The sequence below is a fragment of the Barbus barbus genome (genome assembly GCF_936440315.1).
Source record: "Barbus barbus genome assembly, chromosome: 49".
NCBI lineage: Eukaryota > Metazoa > Chordata > Actinopteri > Cypriniformes > Cyprinidae > Barbus > Barbus barbus.
In genome coordinates, this window is record NC_136727.1 from 6,377,755 (window position 1) to 6,395,919 (window position 18,165).

The 18,165-nt window shown below is 36.3% G+C and overlaps 1 protein-coding gene across 1 annotated transcript in view; it reads right to left on the reverse strand.

Moving 5' to 3' along the window:
- LOC306867546 (aryl hydrocarbon receptor-like) overlaps positions 1–18,165 on the reverse strand; it is a 50,263-nt gene that overhangs the window by 15,370 nt on the left and 16,728 nt on the right. The window contains exons 3-4 of the mRNA XM_079413273.1: positions 3,569–3,684; positions 998–1,087 (exon numbers count right to left, since the gene is read on the reverse strand). Coding sequence (XP_079269399.1) covers positions 998–1,087; positions 3,569–3,684 — 206 coding nt within the window. The remainder of the gene's footprint in view (positions 1–997; positions 1,088–3,568; positions 3,685–18,165) is intronic.

Sequence of the window (18,165 nt, forward strand, 5' to 3'; positions counted from 1 at the left end):
ATGATATTAAACTAATTTTAAATGCATAGCAATATATTTTATTAGAAAAAAACAAACAAGCATTTTTACAAATTCTGCCTCTCATTTGCCACCCCAACTGAAGAATGACTTTTTCAGGATTCTTTGATGAATAGAAATATAATGCATATTTGGTGAATGAAAATACTGTCACACTCATATTTTTCATCATTTTTCTTGTCAATTCTTACATCGTATTCATTGAAAAATCCCATGTCTAACAGCATAAACTTTGACCTGCCATCAAACTCCCTCTTTTTTCGTCTAAACACATTAAACCGAACAAAAGAAGGACATCGTAAGCACATAAAGTAAACAAATATAGTGACGTCTCAGTTGGATACTTCATAAGTAAATTATGATGAATTGGATTACGCCGTGCCAGACTGAATCTCAGAGTAAAGCCTATTTGATTAAGCGCATTCAATTTCTACCGCATTCAAACTGTTGCTCGAGAGACTCTGCAGTATTAATCAGTATTAGGTAGATCTGATGAGCACTTGTGTGTGTGTGTGAGTGTGTGTGTGCGCACTAAGAATAGAGGTGAGAAGCATGGAATGATTATCCAACAGCTGAGTCTGACGTAATATTGATTCTGGGAAAGTGTACGTACAGGGCATACTCATCAATCAGATTAAAACTGTGTCCTGACCACTGAAAACTCATTAAGTCATGCCTGGTTTGCCCATAATTTAAGTAGCCCTACAACAAAATAGCCTATTTGCATCAAGAGCGACGTGACAAGTAGCATTTTTTTTTTAACTCTTTTTAAAAGATAAACATGTTGAAACAAAATCTTCTGAAATGTTTAATTCCAGTCTAAGTATGTTTAGTGAGGAAATATATAGCACCATCCAATCTCATAATTCATATCCCAAAGATAGTGACTGTAATTCAGCTGTATATTGGATTAGTATTAGAACAGTGGCTGTATGATACATATGTGTTTATGTAAGAGACTGTTGAGAAGGATAATTACCTGGTGGAATCCCAAGTAATCCTGGATGGTGTGAGAACAGTAGAAAATGATCCCTTCAGCGGTGACCACCAACACAAAGCCATTGAGAGCCTGTGACCATAAACAATTGAACAAGCAAAGCCAGGAAATAAAAGTATTAGTTTATTAGTCATAAAGAAGGTTATGGAAGGTTACCACAGAATAAAAAAAAAGAGTAACTGCGACTTCTCAATTCTGTTCTCAATTCAATTCAAATCTCAATTCAGAATTGCAAGATGGAAACATAGAACTCTGCCTTTTTTTTTTTAAAGTCAAAATTTATATCTCACAATTTTAAATTATATCTCACAATTCTGACTTTTTCCCCTCAGAATTCTAAAATGAAAATCTTTTAAATAAATCATCATTCATACATGCACACCTGGTCCAAACACATTCAGAAAACATGGCCGAGTAGCAGCGCTTAATATAAATATTTCTGCTTGTTGGTTGGCAGAACAGCCCACACGGGGCTCTCATGGGGCAGGAGGGGGAGGGAGGACGGCAGTCAGGAAGCATTACTATCAAATATGTACCACTGCATCGTTCACAGTCCAGCACACACAACACACACAACACACACAACTATACACAACACACAGAGAGAGAGAGAGAGAGAGAGAATGAAGCAGAGAAACAACAGAGCTAAGATAGATAGATAGATAGATAGATAGATAGATAGATAGATAGATAGATAGATAGATAGATAGATAGATAGGCGGGCACACATATAAGGCGTTTCTCAATGTCAAGGAAGGATCCTCGGAAGCCAGAATTTCGAGGATGCTAAGTCATCGACATCCGTCGAAGGACTGTTCCAATGTCGAGGATCCTCGGAATTTCAACCAAGGATAGAGTCCTTCGTTCGAAAAATATCCCATACACAGGAAAGGATGCATAAGTGTAGCCTTCGCGCTCTTCGCGCGCTAAAATCACCCACAATCCTATGCGCGCAGCTTTGCTATCTTGCTCAAAATGTCGGACGTTAGCGGAGTCGGAGCGGCAACGGGGCAATATGCGTTCAAATGTAAGTATATTTACAAATTACTTAAAAAACATTTTTGTATTAAAAAGTATTACTACCGTATTGATATTATAAATTCTAGAAATTACGTTATTGATAGCTAACTGAACCGGACCTGTCATTTCATTTCACAATTATTAGCCGTCACCGGCATTTCTTTAGTAAATAACTAACTTAGTTAAGTTGTCCAGAGTAAAAGCGGACCGTTTCACTGACGTAATGACGCAATAACGTGCACTTGCTAGCCTGTTCCATTTACGTGTTCTCCGAATGCTTAAGCCTCGCCTAGCCTCTGAAGGAAGTGACTTGGAAGGACCAGTCCTGCCAAGGACGTATCCTTGACATTGAGAAACACCTATAGACAGATCGAAGGAAGGAAGGAAGGAAGGAAAGAAGGAAGGAAGGAAGGAAGGAAAGAAGGAAAGAAAGAAGATAGCAGGAAGAAAAAAGGATGGAGCATGACAGGAAGCAAGAAAGAAATAGACAGGAAGGAAGGAAAGAAAGAAGAGATGGATTGATAGAAAGAAGGAAGGAAGGAAGAAAAAGTGATAAAAGGAAGAAAGGAAGGGCATGACAGGAAGGAAGGAAGAGATAGACAAAGGATGGAAAGAAAGAAAGAAAGAAAGAAAGAAAGAAAGAAATAAAGAAAGAAAGAAAGAAAGAAAGAAAGAAAAAGAAAGAAAGAAAAAGAAAGAAAGATAGATAACAGGAAGGAAGCATGGAGCACAGCAGGAGGGAAGTAAGGAAGAGATGGATTGATGGATGGAAGAAAGGAAGGAACAAAGTAAGTAAGGAAGGAAAGACGAAATAGGAAAGAAAGAAGATGACAGGAAAGAAGAAAGAAATAGACAGCAAGGAAGGAAGGAAGGGAGGAAGGAAGAAAAAGATGGATCAACGGAAGGAAGGAAGAAAGGAAAGAAGGAAAGAAGATAACAAAGGAAGGAAGGAGCATGATGGGAGGGAAGTAAGGAAGAGATGACTGGATGGATAAAAAGAAGGATGGAATAAAAGAATGAAGGAAGAAAGGAAAGAAAAAATAGGAGTAAAGGAAGGAAGGAATAGACATAAAAAAGGAAGCAAGGAAGTAAAAAAGGAAGGATGAAACAGATAGGAATGAAAGATAAAGGATAATAGGGCCAACGGGAATGTGAAAGCATTAGTGAGGAAATGAAAATGTATAGACGTGAGTGGACAGATGGTTCAAACTTCTCAGAACTGCTGTCGCCGGATGTACAGAGCAAAACTTTCAATATAAAAAAAGAGACTACTTTTACCTCTTATTTTATCCTTCCTTTATAATACATGAGAGCTCTATCTGTGCATTATTCATGCCTAAGTGTCTGAAACGAGAACAAGGCCGGGCAGAAATAGCCTCTCCTCTTTTCTCCTCTTCTCCTCCTCGAGGACATCGCTTTAAACGACTCTTTATAATATATACTTATGGCACATGGACACCATCTAAATACACACACACACACACACACACACACACACACACACACACACACACATCTGTTTGTCCTTCTAACCTGTAGTAGTAGCTCTCCCTCATGTAGCCAGCCGTCAACCAAACCTGTTGCTTTTATGTTGTCATGGTTACTGTTGTTTGCCGACAAACCATTGGAGCTGTGGTTTTTCAGAGCAACTGTTGACAGAAAAAAACAACTATAATTAGTAGTTTTTATTAAGTGAAGCATTACTATTACTACTGTATTTGAACAAACCACTTGCAAAGTTGAAAATTTTGAACTTAAGCCGCAAGCAATGGCAGCGGCGCGATGCAACAGACCCACAATTCAGTTCATGATGTCACCCATTCAAAGTAAATGAGAAGTGTTAATGTGTGAATGCACCGTTATAGCTCAAGAGACTTAATGGAGATCTCATTTAAGTATCAACTTCTACCAAAATTCATTACGAGAAATTCACAAATGAGACATTTGTTGACATTCAATAAGAGTTCAGAGATTAATTAACATGGTTAGCATATGGATAGTTCAACTAAAAAGGAAAATTCTGTCATTTAATATTCACCCTCATGTCGTTCCAAACCCTTTGGACCTTTGTTCATCTTCGGGAATTTTTTTTTGATATTTTTGACAAAATCCGAGCGCTTTCTGACCCTGCATAGACATCAACACAACTACCATGTTCAAGGCCCAGAAAGGTAGTAAGGACATAGTTAAAATAGTCCATGTGACATCAGTGGTTCAACCGTAATTTTATGAAGCTACGAAAATACTGTGTGCAAAGAAAACAAAAATAACTTTATTCAACAATTTCTTCTCTTCCATATCAGTCCAAGGTCGAACCATTTCACATGTCCTTACAACCTTTCTGGGCATTGATTGCGTCAGTTGCGTTGCTGTCTATGCAGGACCAGAAAGCTCTCGGATTTCATCAAAATATCTTAATTTGTGTTCTGAAGATGAACGAAGGCCTTGCGCCTTTGGAACGACATGAGGGTGAATTAATGACAGAATATTCATTTTGGGTGAACTATCCCTTTAATATTTGTGTGTGCATTCCTCTGCTTGTAAACAAGCCACAGTGCACAGTACCACTAAGTAATATGTGTAGTGATACTCTTGTGTGAAGACTCACACAGAAGAGAAGAAATTTTTGAATAGAATCATTATTTTTGTTTTCTTTGCACACAAAATGTTTTCTTGTAGCTTCATAATATAATGGTTCAACCACTGATGTCACATGGACTATTTTAACGATTTCTTTACTACGTTTTTGGGCCTTACATGTGGTAGTTGTGTTGCTGTCTATGCAGGGTCAGAAACCTCTTGGATTTGTGTTCCGAAGATGAACGAAGGTCTTACGGGTTTGGAATGAGGGTGAGTAATTAATGATCATTTTCATTTTTGGGTAAACTATCCCTTTAAGTGGTCAAATCTTTGTAGTTATATTGAGATCTCTGACTTTATTACAGATTTTACAGAAACTGAGCAGAATTTGAAACAATGTCGAGAAGTAACATAAGAATTAAACAAAAATCAAACCAAACCAGAGAATCCAACCAAAGTCTCCATTAGTTAAATTATGATATATTCAGTTAAAATACAGTTTAAAATACTCTTCCACTTTGCCACTGGTCAGGCAGACAGATAGCCCCGCCCCAAACTCACGCCATTGGCTGAGCCACTGTTGCTGTGCCAGGCTGGTCGGAATTTTTAAACAAACAGCAGTTTTGAAAGCGCCACAGAAACACATTGTTTTAAGGATCTTAACCTACAAATAGGTAATGTATTACTTATTAAACTTCTTAAAAAAGTATTTTAATATCTAAAAATCACTTCAAATGTAATTTAAGGCACTTCATACTTTCCTCTACTTAAAAAACGCTCAAAACGCGCTCTAAAAATTAGTCTGTGCTGTTTTCGTTTTGGCCAGTAATGGATTTGCTCTGTGTGGCCCTCTCAGGACAAGACAAACTCTGTTGAGCATTAGAGGAGGAACTGACCTACAAATGACAAGGGAAATGGAGAGAGACAGGCCAGGCCAGGAGAACAGGGATATAAAAAGCTTTTTCACTGATAGAGAGAAAGAGAGACAGAAAGACAGCGAGACAGAAAAGGAAAGAGGAAGCACTTTTCACTTGTGAGAACATACGTGGAAAACGCATTTGGGCACGGTGAGAGAAAGGTCACCTCGCACTCGCTCCTAACCGCCTGCCAACAACATAAGCAAATGTATTATATTTTAGTTGCATCTTGTAGCTGATATTAAAACTGTGAAGTGCTCAGTACAGTTTCGAACATTTGTTTGTTGTCATCATCCAAAAAGGTCCACAATAGCTGAACTACTATTTGCGCCAATTATTTCCACAACCATGAACTCACTCAAGCAAATGCCTCTAGATGTCATGAAAACTAGAATTGGATGATTATACGTGGCTCATTTTATTCTCTTTTTATAATTAAAACAAAAATATAATTAAGATAAATAAATCTATATCATTTAAAAAAAATTTGTTTAAAAATAAAGTAAAAATAATTTACATAATTGGTCTGAACCAGTTAATCACTTCATAATAAAGTGGTTCGACCACCACTGCTTCAGTCTTTTTCCCATTTACCATTCAAAATCATCTCAATGTACTCTGTTGTAGCGTGAAATAAGCGTGATCAATATCAGCGTTTACATACGCCACGGTGTCAAACTCATTTAAGTGAAGTGAAGTGAAGTGAAGTGAAGTGACATACTGCCAAGTATGGTGACCCATACTCGGAATTCGTGCTCTGCATTTAACCCATACAACGTGCACACACACAGCAGTGAACACACACACCGTGAACACACACCCGGAGCAGTGCTGCGGCGCCCGGGGAGCAGTTGGGGGTTTGGTGCCTTGCTCAAGGGCACCTCAGTCGTGGTATTGAGGGTGGAGAGAGCGCTGGACATTCACTCCCCCCACCTACAATACCTGCCGGCCCGAGACTCGAACCCGCAACCTTTGGATTATGAGTCCGACTCTCTAACCATTAGGCCACGACTAACCCCAACTCATTGGAGTTCAAAGGCTGTGTAGAAACAAAACATCGCATTGGGGGGGCCACAACAATTTTTCGAAATATTTATGGTTTTTGTTAAACCTCAGTGGCCCCATTGAGAACTCATGCTCTTCTGGAGCGAATAAAGTCCAGAATGAACTTTAAAAGGGTAGTTCACCCAAAAATGAAAATTCTGTCATCACAGAGCTTGTGCAAGACGAGCATTTGAGGTTAGAAGTGTATAAATATAACAAAATGACCAATCATTTCGCTAGATAAGACACTTATTCCTCGACTGGGATTGTTCAGAGCCCTTTCAAGCTGCATTGAAACTGCCATTTGGACCTTAAACCCATTGAGCGCCATTTAAGTCCACTATAAGAGAGAAAGCCTGGAATGTTTTCCTCAAGAACTTTAATTTCTTTGTGACTGAAGAAAGAAAGACATGAACATCTTGGATGACATGGGGGTGAGTAAATTATCAGGAAACTTTTATAGAGGTGAACGTCTTTAATTACTCACCCTCATGTCGTTTCAAACCCGTAAGACCTTTGTTCATCTTCAGAACACAAATTAAGATATTTCTGATGAAATCCGAGAGCTTTCTGACCCTCCATAGACACCAAGGGTACTACCACGATGAAGGCACAGAAACATAGCAAGGACGTCATTAAAGGGGTCCAATTATGCTCTTTTACAAAGTCTTGATTTTGTTTTGGGGATGTACTAGAACATGCTCTCATGCTTGGTGGTTCGAAAAATTCATTATTTTTCACATAATTTACATTTTTATAATACCTCTCTCTCCAGCCTGGCACAAACGGCTCGATTAGTTCTGGGTTTGATGAAGGCCCGCCTTCCAAAAAACGAAATGTGTTATGATTGGTTAGCTGTCCCATGCGTTGTGATTGGCGAACAGCTTAGACGGTGTTTCAGTACTGCCCCGCCCCTTGCCAAAGCAGCAAGTTTGTCAATATTGCCATATCAATTCAGACCCCGAGAATATTGAGGATCACGCAGAAACTTTGCACGCACGGATATTGCAAGACATATTAAAGTGGTAACGTTATTGTTGTTGTTTTTTGGCTAAATCACGTTTTAGATAGGATGTCAACAACAGCTTATAAATAACGGTCCCACTTTATATTAGGTGGCCTTAACTATTATGTACAAAGATGAACAAAGGTCTTATGGGTTTGGAACGACATGAGGGTGAGTAATTAATGACAGAATTTTCATTTTTGGGTTAACTATCCTTTTAAAATTTTGCCCAGGCAGCCGTTTTGATCTAGCGCATTTGAATGTTCACAAGCAATCTTGTTCACAGGGCATAAGCACACTTACCTATATAAAGTAGCTACCTGTCAGTCACGCAAATGTTTTTAGCATAGCATATTTGAGAAGATTAGTCTTTGTTATGACCATAGCAAGCATAGCAGCAGTTAGCGCTGAAAATAGGAGGCTAAGAGCATTTCGGTGCCCCTGACAATCCTTCTTATATGCTTCAAAGAGAGACGGGATGTTTAAGGCCCCTTTCCCATGATCTTTAGCTCCTGTCTCATAGAGCTGGAGACAAAGGGTGAAGGGCCATGGCAAAAATGAGACCCAACTCCACACGCAACCACATATGCATGTATGCCAATGACACTGTGTCATATACACAAACAAATGAGCAACAAAAGCCTGAAAGAACACAAAATCAAAATAATAACAATAAAAAGTGAAGCAAAAATTGCAAATAAAAACAAAGCATAATAATACATAAAATAAATTATAAATAAAAATATTATAATTAAAAATATTTTAAAAGTTAGTTAATTCTTAGCATATTTAAGAAAATACATATTCTTAGTATATTTATATGACCATTACATATTCTTTAAATGGTCTTAAAGGCTTTATTTTCTTAAATGCATTGTTAATGTACGCTATAAGCACTTGAAATTAATATAGCCAAGTGTCATCGTACATCAGGGGCCCGTTCTTCGTACGTCGCTAACTCAGATCGGTGGATTTGATTGTTGACGATTTCGCTTGATCTTGGATCATTTGGTTCTTTGAAGCTCATCCTGGACTTGCTGTCATAGCAACAGGTCCGTAAGCTTAAACCTGCTCGGGAGCAGGTTTATTTCATGTAAACAGGATTAGATTGCATCTTTTTAAGCAGAATTGATACTTAAAATATGTCCCAGCCAACGCTACTTTATTACAAGAGTACCCCACTAGTCCAGGGACAATCATTTAAAATAATAATAATTAAAAGATTTATTAGAAAATAATGTCGTGTTGTCTATAATACTATAGACACAGCCTGTTAAACTCATTGAAAGATTTATTAGTGATGAAATAATTACTTTATAATTGTATTGGAGTCTTACACACATGCTATACAGTCGTGCATTAATTTGAGTGGTCACATATATTATGGGAGTGGCTTGATGGAGCCAGGAGATGCAGATAACTTAATCTCTAAGAAACTTTAATTAATGCTGTCACATAGGAAATCTGCTTCAAATATAAAATTAAATGAATTGGTAATTACAACATTGAAATAAAAATGTAAAGCCTGTATAAATACTAGAATTTTTTTTTTGTAATAAATAAAAAACAATTACAAATAAATTCAAAACAGTGCACATTTCATTTATCTATTATAACATTTACATAGTTTTGTTCGCTTGGCTGTTTCCTTATAAAGGACCAGAAATTTGTCAAGTTTTTGTCAGGTGTCTTTTTTAAAGATATGATGTCATTACTTTGCTGTCTTGCCGCCAGCCAATCGCTGCATTACTGATCGTGGTTTCGAGTATCGATACATCTGCCCTTTCCTAATACGCAAATACGTTTGAAGAACCAAATTAGCCAGAGATCAGTTATCAGGATTAGAAGGAATCTTTCAAATAATCTGCAATAATAAGGAATCTGGAAAATAAGGGAAAATAATAAGGAATCTGGAATCTTTCAAATAATCTCAGATGTAATAAGCGACGTACGAAGAACTGGCCCCAGGTGACAGATGAGTTAGTGATTCCCATCGGAGGGATTGGGAGGGTTTCCGGGCTTGTCCGCATACTCGTGCTGTGGGGTTTTTACTGTGTTTATGTAGCTGTGCCGTTGTGGGTCACTGCACATCATGCCCCTGAGCGTGCAGCATCTCTGGGGACAGAGGCTCTGGAAAACCTGCGCTAAATGTTTTGGCTTGATTTACAGGCAGAGTCAAAACAGCTGAAGGGGAAATATGAATCAAGTACACAGTAAAAAAATTAAAATAAAAGTTCACTCAACAATTTTTTTAGTTTTGCTTTGATTCTAAGTACTTTCAACTTAAAAACTTTAGTTGACATAATAAAATAGTTGACCCAACTACTTATTTCAAGTTACCTGGACTTGAGAAGTTTAGTTGAAATGTGTTAACTTAATTTTTCAGGTTATCTGTACTACAATTTAAGTTCATTAAACTTAATGTGGCATATTTTCTAAACTTGCAATAGCACATTCAACCAAATAAATAACACATTTTGTTCCATATAAATGACTTTATTGTCCCTTGCAAATGACCAAATTTTAAGGACAAATTCTTAAAACATGTTAAAAATCATACAGAGATTCCAGAAATCTGTCTAAATGACATTTCAGTTACCTAGTGTCTAAAACTATTAACACATTGAAAGTGGATTACCATGAAAAAACAAAAAACAAAAACAAAGTCATGCCACTGATGAATGAAAACTTTAAAAACATGCAGAAACCACTTTTTAACTGTAAAATATGTCTTATTAGAAATGCACAACACGATTCTAAATGTTTGTAAATACAAACTAAGAAACAAATTATATAGAAATTACAGAAAGAATTACAGAAAAATAATTTCTCAAATAAATAAGATAATAATAAAAATTTACTTGAAACAAATATACAGAATATATCCCAGGCCCAGAAACGTAGTAAGGACATCGATAAATAGTTCATGTGACATCAGGGGTTCAACCGTAATTTTATGAAGCTACAAGAATACTTTTTGTGCACAAAAAGCTAAAACAAAAATAATGACCTTATTCAACAATTCTTTTCTTCCCTGTCAGTGACCACGACGCATGAATGCAAGTGAATGGCGGCAGATGGTGACGCAGAAGAGTTGTTGAATAAAGTCGTTATTTGTATTCTTTGCGCACAAAAAGTTTTCTCATAGCTCATAAAATTACAGTTGAACCACTGATGCCACATAGACAATTTTATCTATGCCCTCACAACGTAGACTTGCTGTCTATGCAAGGTCAGAAAGCTCTCAGATTTCATCACAAATATCTTAATTTGTGTTCCAAAGATGAACAAAGGTCTTGTGGGTTTGGAACGACATGAGGGTGAATAATTAATGACAGAATTTCGATACAATTGACCATCTTATTCTTATTTCCCGCCTTGAAATATATGCTGGCATCTCTGGAAATGCCTTAAATTGGATTAAGTCGTATCTTTAACATAGAAGTTGTTCTGTTCATATGGGTGAGTGTACATCAGCTTCAGCACCTTTATCATGTGGTATTCCACAAGGCTTTGTATTAGCCCCACTCATCTTCTCTCTTTATATGCTTCCGTTAGGTCAACGGTAAGATTTGCCTGTTTCCTTTTTTAAAATACTTTGTCAGTGACGCGCGAGTCAGACAATTGTATTTACACTGCAATAAATGGCTTACCTGTTTCCACTAAAAATAGCTAAAAGATGTTCAACTTTTCAGCAAAACTATATAAATTTAATTTTATTTGAGTTGTTTAAAACAACTGAAATACTATTTCAGAGGAAAGACTGTAGTCAAGTATATTCTAAAATAGGCTATTTTTCTGAGAACTTTTGTTTTTAGGGATATTTTGATACATTTTAAAACATTCTGGATGATTTTGGCAATAAAAATTAATGTGGCACAAATAGCATTTAGTCCATATCTCATATTTCCTTAACGCCTTGTACCTTTGACGGTGTTAAACATGGTGTCACATGGATGGGAATATGCATGGAAATTATATGCAGATGAGGTTATGCATTGTTGTAAGCTCCATATATGGTGATTTCTGGGAGGAGACGGGGTGGAGATGCACGTACGCACATTCTTCCCCTGACTGGGATTTATAAAGGGGTTTTTGCGCATGCTCCTGGAGTGTCAAATGCAGTACACAACACCACAACGTGTCACAACCCCAGATTACCTAGATTTCTTCTTCTATTACCAGGACCACATCACTGCAGATTGATGGTGCTCACTCTGGTCACCCACAACTGTAATTCCAACAGTCATTTCCTTGATAGTCTCACGTAGCCAGACCTTCAGACCGACGGCTGAAGGTCTGGAATCCATGGCAGCTTTTATTGGCCAAGGCCCGCCCATGAGGCCGTTTGACCGACATATCAAACAACCAATCACAGTTTGTTTCGTTCAGCGTCATGTTTCTGGGTATGGAAATGTTGAAACAATAACAGACTGGAGTATAAAACTCTCAGTACTTTAAAGATTCTATTCCGTGAACTTTAAATATTTCACATACGTTTGAAAATATAGCGTTTAGTTAATCCTGATAAGTGCTCGTCATCACAGTTGTAAACACGACGGCTTTCTTCTTTCGTGAGGGGGTTTGGGATCACGGCAACTGTACTTGGATAAAATAAATGCAGGCTTGGTAAGCAGAAGAGAATTCTTTAAAAAAACATTAAAAATCTTACTGTTCAAAAACTTTTGACTATTAGTGTATGTCTAATGCAACATACTTACGACCGTATATTCATGCAGCATTACAGTGGGTTCCGGTGAGGCACTTCAATAACTAACTTTATTTCAGAAATCTGAAAGAAGAGTTTAACTTCGCCTGAACCAAGCTTGTCAGCAATATCAAAGGCACGCACTCCAAACAAACTGCTCATGCGCTTTGCTTATAACTTGAAGAAAGAGGACAGTTCGAATAGTTATCTTTTTTTCCCCTAATTCATCATCTATGTATAATGCATTTGACGGACGTCTTTTTTTATTATAAATCGCTGTCAAAGTTTAAAGAAGATTTTTAAATTCCCGATGTTTTAATCCATACAGTTGTCCATTGAGCTCCATCTCGCGCTCTGTTTGAATGGTCTCTAACGCAGCACTGGGCTCAAATAATACATATCAAACTGTATTTTTATTGTTCTCCAGATAAGTTCAGCTCAGTACCGCATGGGAGAATATGTATTATAATATTTATGTGGAAAATACTGTGGAACTGCATGTATTTTGAGGCTTCATAGTGCCGTGAAAATAACACTGGCATACAAATAACTAGCAAATATGGCGCTTTAAACCACACTTGTATTTTTCTTAGACAGCATACGTAATTTTACACACATTAAACCAAATAAATACAAATATTTAATAAATTTGTTGATAGAGAAAGTTTCCAAACTTTGTAGCGAAGCTCATCAAGATGGCTGACAAACATCTCGCGATAAGTGACGTTGAGAACGTGACATCGTTATTGAATTGATTCAACACATTTTTTTAAGTTGCGGCGGGGGCTAATACTCTAGTTCAGTCAACTTACAAACCCATTGAGACCGTGAAAACTTAAAATGTTAAGGTGAATGAACAAATTCAGAAGCTGCAAGTTGTGTCAACTTAAAAGATATCATTCAACAACTAAAATGCAAGATCATTTTTTACTTCAAATATCAGAATTACGTTATTAGTAGGAAAAATGAAGAGATGCAATAATTTTAACAAATAAATATTAAAATATTATTAAAAATGCCATTTTTTTAATAAAAAAAAATAAAATGTTAAAAATAAATAAATATAAAGGTTTATATAAATAAACACATAAAATACATTTATATTATTTTAAAACATTTGAATATTTTGTTAAAAACAAAAGAGATAAAATAATTAACAGCAGAATTACTTTTTTAAATGAAATAAAATCTTTATTTACATTATCACATTATTAGTAAATTAAATAAATTACAATAAATTAATTATTAACAAAATATTATATATATATATATATATATATATATATATATATATATATATATATATATATATATATATATATATATATATACACATACATACAGTCATGGCCAAAAATATCGGCACCCTTGGTAAATATGATCAAAGAAGGCTGTGAAAATTAATCTGAATTGTTAATCCTTTTGATCTTTTATCTGAAAAATTCACAAAATTCTAACCTTTCATTGGATAATAAGAATTTAAAATGGGGGGAAATATCATTATGACATAAATGTTTTTCTCAAATACACGTTGAACTCAATTACTGGCACAGTAAAATATCTCTGAAGTATATTCCCATTCATATTCACAATTATGAGCACTCCAGGGTGATTATGAACATGAAATTATCCAGCCATGGCTTCCTGTTTCACAGAAATATAAATAGGAGGGGAAACAAAGCCCAAATTCCCTTAATCATCCATCACAATGAGAAAAAACCAAAGAATATATTTCTGATGTGCAGCAAAAGGTAATTGAGCTTTACAAATTAGTGAAGTGGCTTTAAGAAAAGAACTAGAGCAGTGAAAATTCCCATTTCCACTATCAGGGCAATAATTAAGAGTTTCCAATCAACATAAAATGTTATGAAACTGCCTGGAAGAGGACGTGCGTCTATATCGTCCTAATGCACGGTGAGGAGGAGAGTTTGAGTGGCTAAAGACTCCCCAAGGACCTGGAGAATTGCAGAAAATAATTGAGTCTCGGGGTCAGAAAATCTTTAAAAAAATGTCAAACAGCACCTACATCACCACATGTTGTTCGGGAGGGTTTCAAGAAAAATTCTCTTAGCCATCCAAAAACAAACTCCAGCATATTCAGTTATCAGACACGACTGGAACTTCAAATGGGACTGGCTTCTATGGTCAGATGAAACTAAAAAATGAGCTTTTTAGCAGCAAACACTCAAGATGGGTTTGGTGAACACAGGGATAAAAATTACCTCATGTGTACAATGAAATATACTGCTGTATTTTTGATGTTGTGGGCCTATATTTCTGCTGGAGGTCCTGGACATCTTGTTTAGACACATGGAATTATGGATTCTATCAAATACCAACATAAATAATCAATAAGTGACTGATTCTATTAGAACATGGGCCTTATAATGGGCCATGTTTGGATCTTCCAACCGTACAATAATCCAAGCAAAAACCTCAAAAACAACACAAAAATGGGTCACTGAGCACAAAACCAAGCTTCTGCTATGGCCATTCCAGTCCTCTGACCTGAACCCTGTAGAAAATGAGTGAGGTGAACTGAAGAGAAGAAGCACCAACATGGAGCTGGGAATCGAAAGGGTCTGGAGTGATTCTGGATGAAGGAATGGTCTCTGATCTATTGTCAGGTTTTCTCTAACCTCATCAGGCATTATATGAGAAAATTTAGAGCTGTTAAACTGGCAAATGGAGGTTTCAAAAAGTTTTGAATAAAAGAGTGCCGTTAATTGTGGCCAATGTGTATTAGAGAAAAACATTTATTTCATAATGATATTTCCCCTCATTTTAAATTCTTATTATCCAATGAAAGGTTAGTTTTTTGTGAATTTTTAAATAAAAGATCAAAAGGATTAACAATGCAGATTAATTTTCACAGCCTTCTTTGATCCTATTTACCATAGGTGCCGATATTTTTGGCCATGACTGTATATATATATATATATATATATATATATATATATATATATATATATATATATATATATATATATATATATTTTTTTTTTTTTTTTTTTTTTTTTTTTTTTTTAAATATAATTAAATATAATATATAAGGGAGTAATATATTATATAATATGTAATAATATGTAAGGGAAATATTTAATATAAGTACAACCCGAATTCCGGAAATGTTGGGAGATTTTTTAAATTTGAATAAAATGAAAACTAAAAGACTTTCAAATCACATGAGCCAATATTTTATTCACAATAGAACATAGATAACATAACAAATGTTTAAACTGAGAAATTTTACAATTTTATGCACAAAATGAGCTCATTTCAAATTTAATGCCTGCTACAGGTCTCAAAATAAAAAAAATAGTTGGGATGGGGGCATGTTTACCATGGTATAGGATCTCCTCCTATTTTCAAAACAGTTTGAAGACGTCTGGTTATCGACGTTATGAGTTTCTGGAGTTTTGGTGTAGGAATTTGGTCCCTTTCTTGCCTGATATAGGTTTCCATCTGCTGAAGAGTTCATGGTTGTCTTTGAAGTGCCAAATGTTCTCTATAGGTGAAAGATCTGGACTTCAGGAAGGCCAATTCAGCACCTGGACTCTTCTGCTACGAAGCCATGCTGTTGTAATAGCTGCAGTATGTGGTTTTGCATTGTCCTGCTGAAATACACGTCGTCTGGAGGGGAGCATATGTTGCTCTAAAACCTTTATATACCTTTCAGCATTCATACTGCCTTCCAAAACATGCAACATTGCCCATACCGTATGTACTTATGCACCCCCAGACCATCAGAGATGCTGGCTTTTGAACTGAACGCTGACGACACGCTGGAAGGTCTCCTTCCTCTTTAGCCCGGCGGACACGGCGTCCGTGATTTCCAACAAGAATGTCAAATTTGGACTCGTCTGACCATTGAACATTTTTCCACTTTGAAACAGTCCATTTTAAATGAGCTTTGGCCCACAGGACATGACTGCGCTTCTGGACCATGTTCACATATGGCTTCCTTTTCACAAGATAGAGTTTTAGTTGGCATCTGCAGATGGCCCGGCGGATTGTGTTTACGGACAGTGGTTTCTGGAAGTATTCCTGGGCCCATTTAGTAATGTCAATGACACAATCATGCCGATGAGTGATTTAGTGTTGTCTGAGGGCCCGAAGACCATGGGCATCCAACAAAGGTCTTCGGCCTTGTCCCTTACGCAAGATTTCTCCAGTTTCTCTGAATGTTTTGATGAGGTTATGCACTGTAGATCATGAGATTTGCAAAGCCTTTGCAATTTGACGTTGAGAAATTGTTGTTTTTAAAGTATTCCACAATCGTTTTACACACTCTTTCACAGATTGGAGAGCCTCTGCCCATCTTTACTTCTGAGAGACTCTGCCTCTCTAAGACATCCATTTTATAGCTAGTTGCTAGATGTTCTCTCAGCTGAATCTTTTCAAAAGTTCTTGCTTTTTTAGACCTTTGTTGCTCCCCCCTGCCAACTTTTTTGAGACCTGTAGCAGGCATCAAATTTGAAATGAGCTCATTTATTGGATAAAAGTGGATTTCTCAGTTTAAACATTTGTTATATTCTCTATGTTCATTTGTGAATAAAATATTGGCTTTTAGTCTTTTAGTTTTCATTTTATTCAAATTTAAAAAACATGCCAACATTAATTATTTAATTATTGATGCTAAATTATTAATAAATTAAACCACTAAACCTCTCTCTCTCTCTCTCTCTCTCTCTCTCTCTCTCTCTCTCTCTCTCTCTCTATATATATATATATATATATATATATATATATATATATATATATATATATATATATATATATTTCAAATATCAGCTAATAAATATATATCAGCCATTAACCCTCCATTAACAGGCGTGGCCAAAAAAAAACAAACAACTTTTAATATACAATTACATTTATTCTAATAGCATTCTTTCTTGTTTCTCTTTGTTACAGGTAAAAGACTGTAAAAGAAAGTGCTCTGTCTTTTGTTTCTTGAGGAAGATAAAAGGAGAGAATGAGAATGAAATTAAGAGAAAGAGGCTATGGTGGGTATCAAATATTAACACTCCATCCAAAGCGGCACGTCACGTGTTGATGACATCACGATGGCAGATGTGGGCGTCTGCGAGTGGCCCGAGGGATTGGGAAGATCAGGCAAGATTACTGAGGCCGGCTGAACACAGATTTGAGAGCGACAGCCAGCAAACGATAAAAACATCACAACACACGTCTCTCAGCGCAAACAGATGAACGACTCGCAAAAACAGATGAATGACTCGCAAGTAAAAGAGTCACACTAGCTCTCTTTTTCACTCCCTCCCCCTTCTATCCATCTTTCTTGGCAACATCTCACTCAACTGTGGCTTAAATGTTCGCTAAGACCTTAGCGCTGGCATACAGAGGCCTGCTAAATGCTAAAGGTGCGCTAAACTCACTCATACAGATGCTAAAACAAAACAAAGGCAAAGAACATAAAACTGGGATTGTACAAACATTGCTACCACACGCTATTTCAATCTAAAAATGTTGCTGTTTAGTTTTTAGGATCAGTTTACGCACCTCAGTTTAAGGTTTTGTTGTCCAACACAGTTAGCATGCTAGTAACACTAACAGTCAGGTCTAAAGAGAAACTAGATGTCAAACCGTCAATTATGATAGCATTAGTCTTGCATAATTAATGATTTATTCATGAAGGGGTGAGATTGTGCCAGAGGGCAGAGAAAATGATCTCAGTGACAGGAAGTTATCTTAAAAACAGGAAGAAATGGCTACTGAATCATTAAAGATGGAGATTTAATGGACTCTGATCAGGAGTTATACTTTAAAGCTGCTTTTATGAGTTTTACCCATTGATATTTTTCATTCAGTTTTTTAATCCAGTCTGCTTATTCTTAAATTTTTCTTAATTTTT